Below are 307 nucleotides of genomic sequence, written 5' to 3'. Positions count from 1 at the left end.
AGCAATCCTTGAGCGAGTTACGCTGGTAGAACTCCACCAGCTCCTGCGGACAACGCGATCAACCCCGAGGTCACCTCCAGCCCCCAGTCCCCATATGGGGCGACACCAGAGGTCTGGGTTGGGGTGGGGGCAGAGAAGGGGTCTCCAACGCTCACCACCAGCCCCTTGAACGCCTTCTTCTCGGTGACGCGGTAGAGCCCCTCGGCCGTCATCACCTTGATGTGCTTCACCTCCCCGCGGTACCTGGGATGCGGTGGGGCTCAGCTGAGGACCCTCACCACCCCCTTGTGTCCTTCCCTGACCCCAA

General features: G+C 63.5%; 1 protein-coding gene across 1 annotated transcript in view; it reads right to left on the bottom strand.

The window, feature by feature from the left end:
• Window positions 1-4: 4 nt before the first annotated feature.
• Window positions 5-307, bottom strand: part of LOC104541806 (proto-oncogene vav-like) — a gene marked incomplete at both ends in the record, with an annotated part of 6,259 nt that continues 5,956 nt past the window's right edge. Inside the window, 2 exons of the mRNA XM_010185946.1 lie at window positions 5-43; window positions 156-259. Coding sequence (XP_010184248.1) covers window positions 5-43; window positions 156-259 — 143 coding nt within the window. The remainder of the gene's footprint in view (window positions 44-155; window positions 260-307) is intronic.

Source organism: Mesitornis unicolor, unplaced genomic scaffold (genome assembly GCF_000695765.1).
Source record: "Mesitornis unicolor isolate BGI_N332 unplaced genomic scaffold, ASM69576v1 scaffold16966, whole genome shotgun sequence".
In the NCBI taxonomy this organism is placed as follows: domain Eukaryota; kingdom Metazoa; phylum Chordata; class Aves; order Mesitornithiformes; family Mesitornithidae; genus Mesitornis; species Mesitornis unicolor.
The sequence above is the reverse complement of the archived record's forward strand: the minus strand, read 5'-3'. Positions and strand labels throughout refer to the sequence as shown.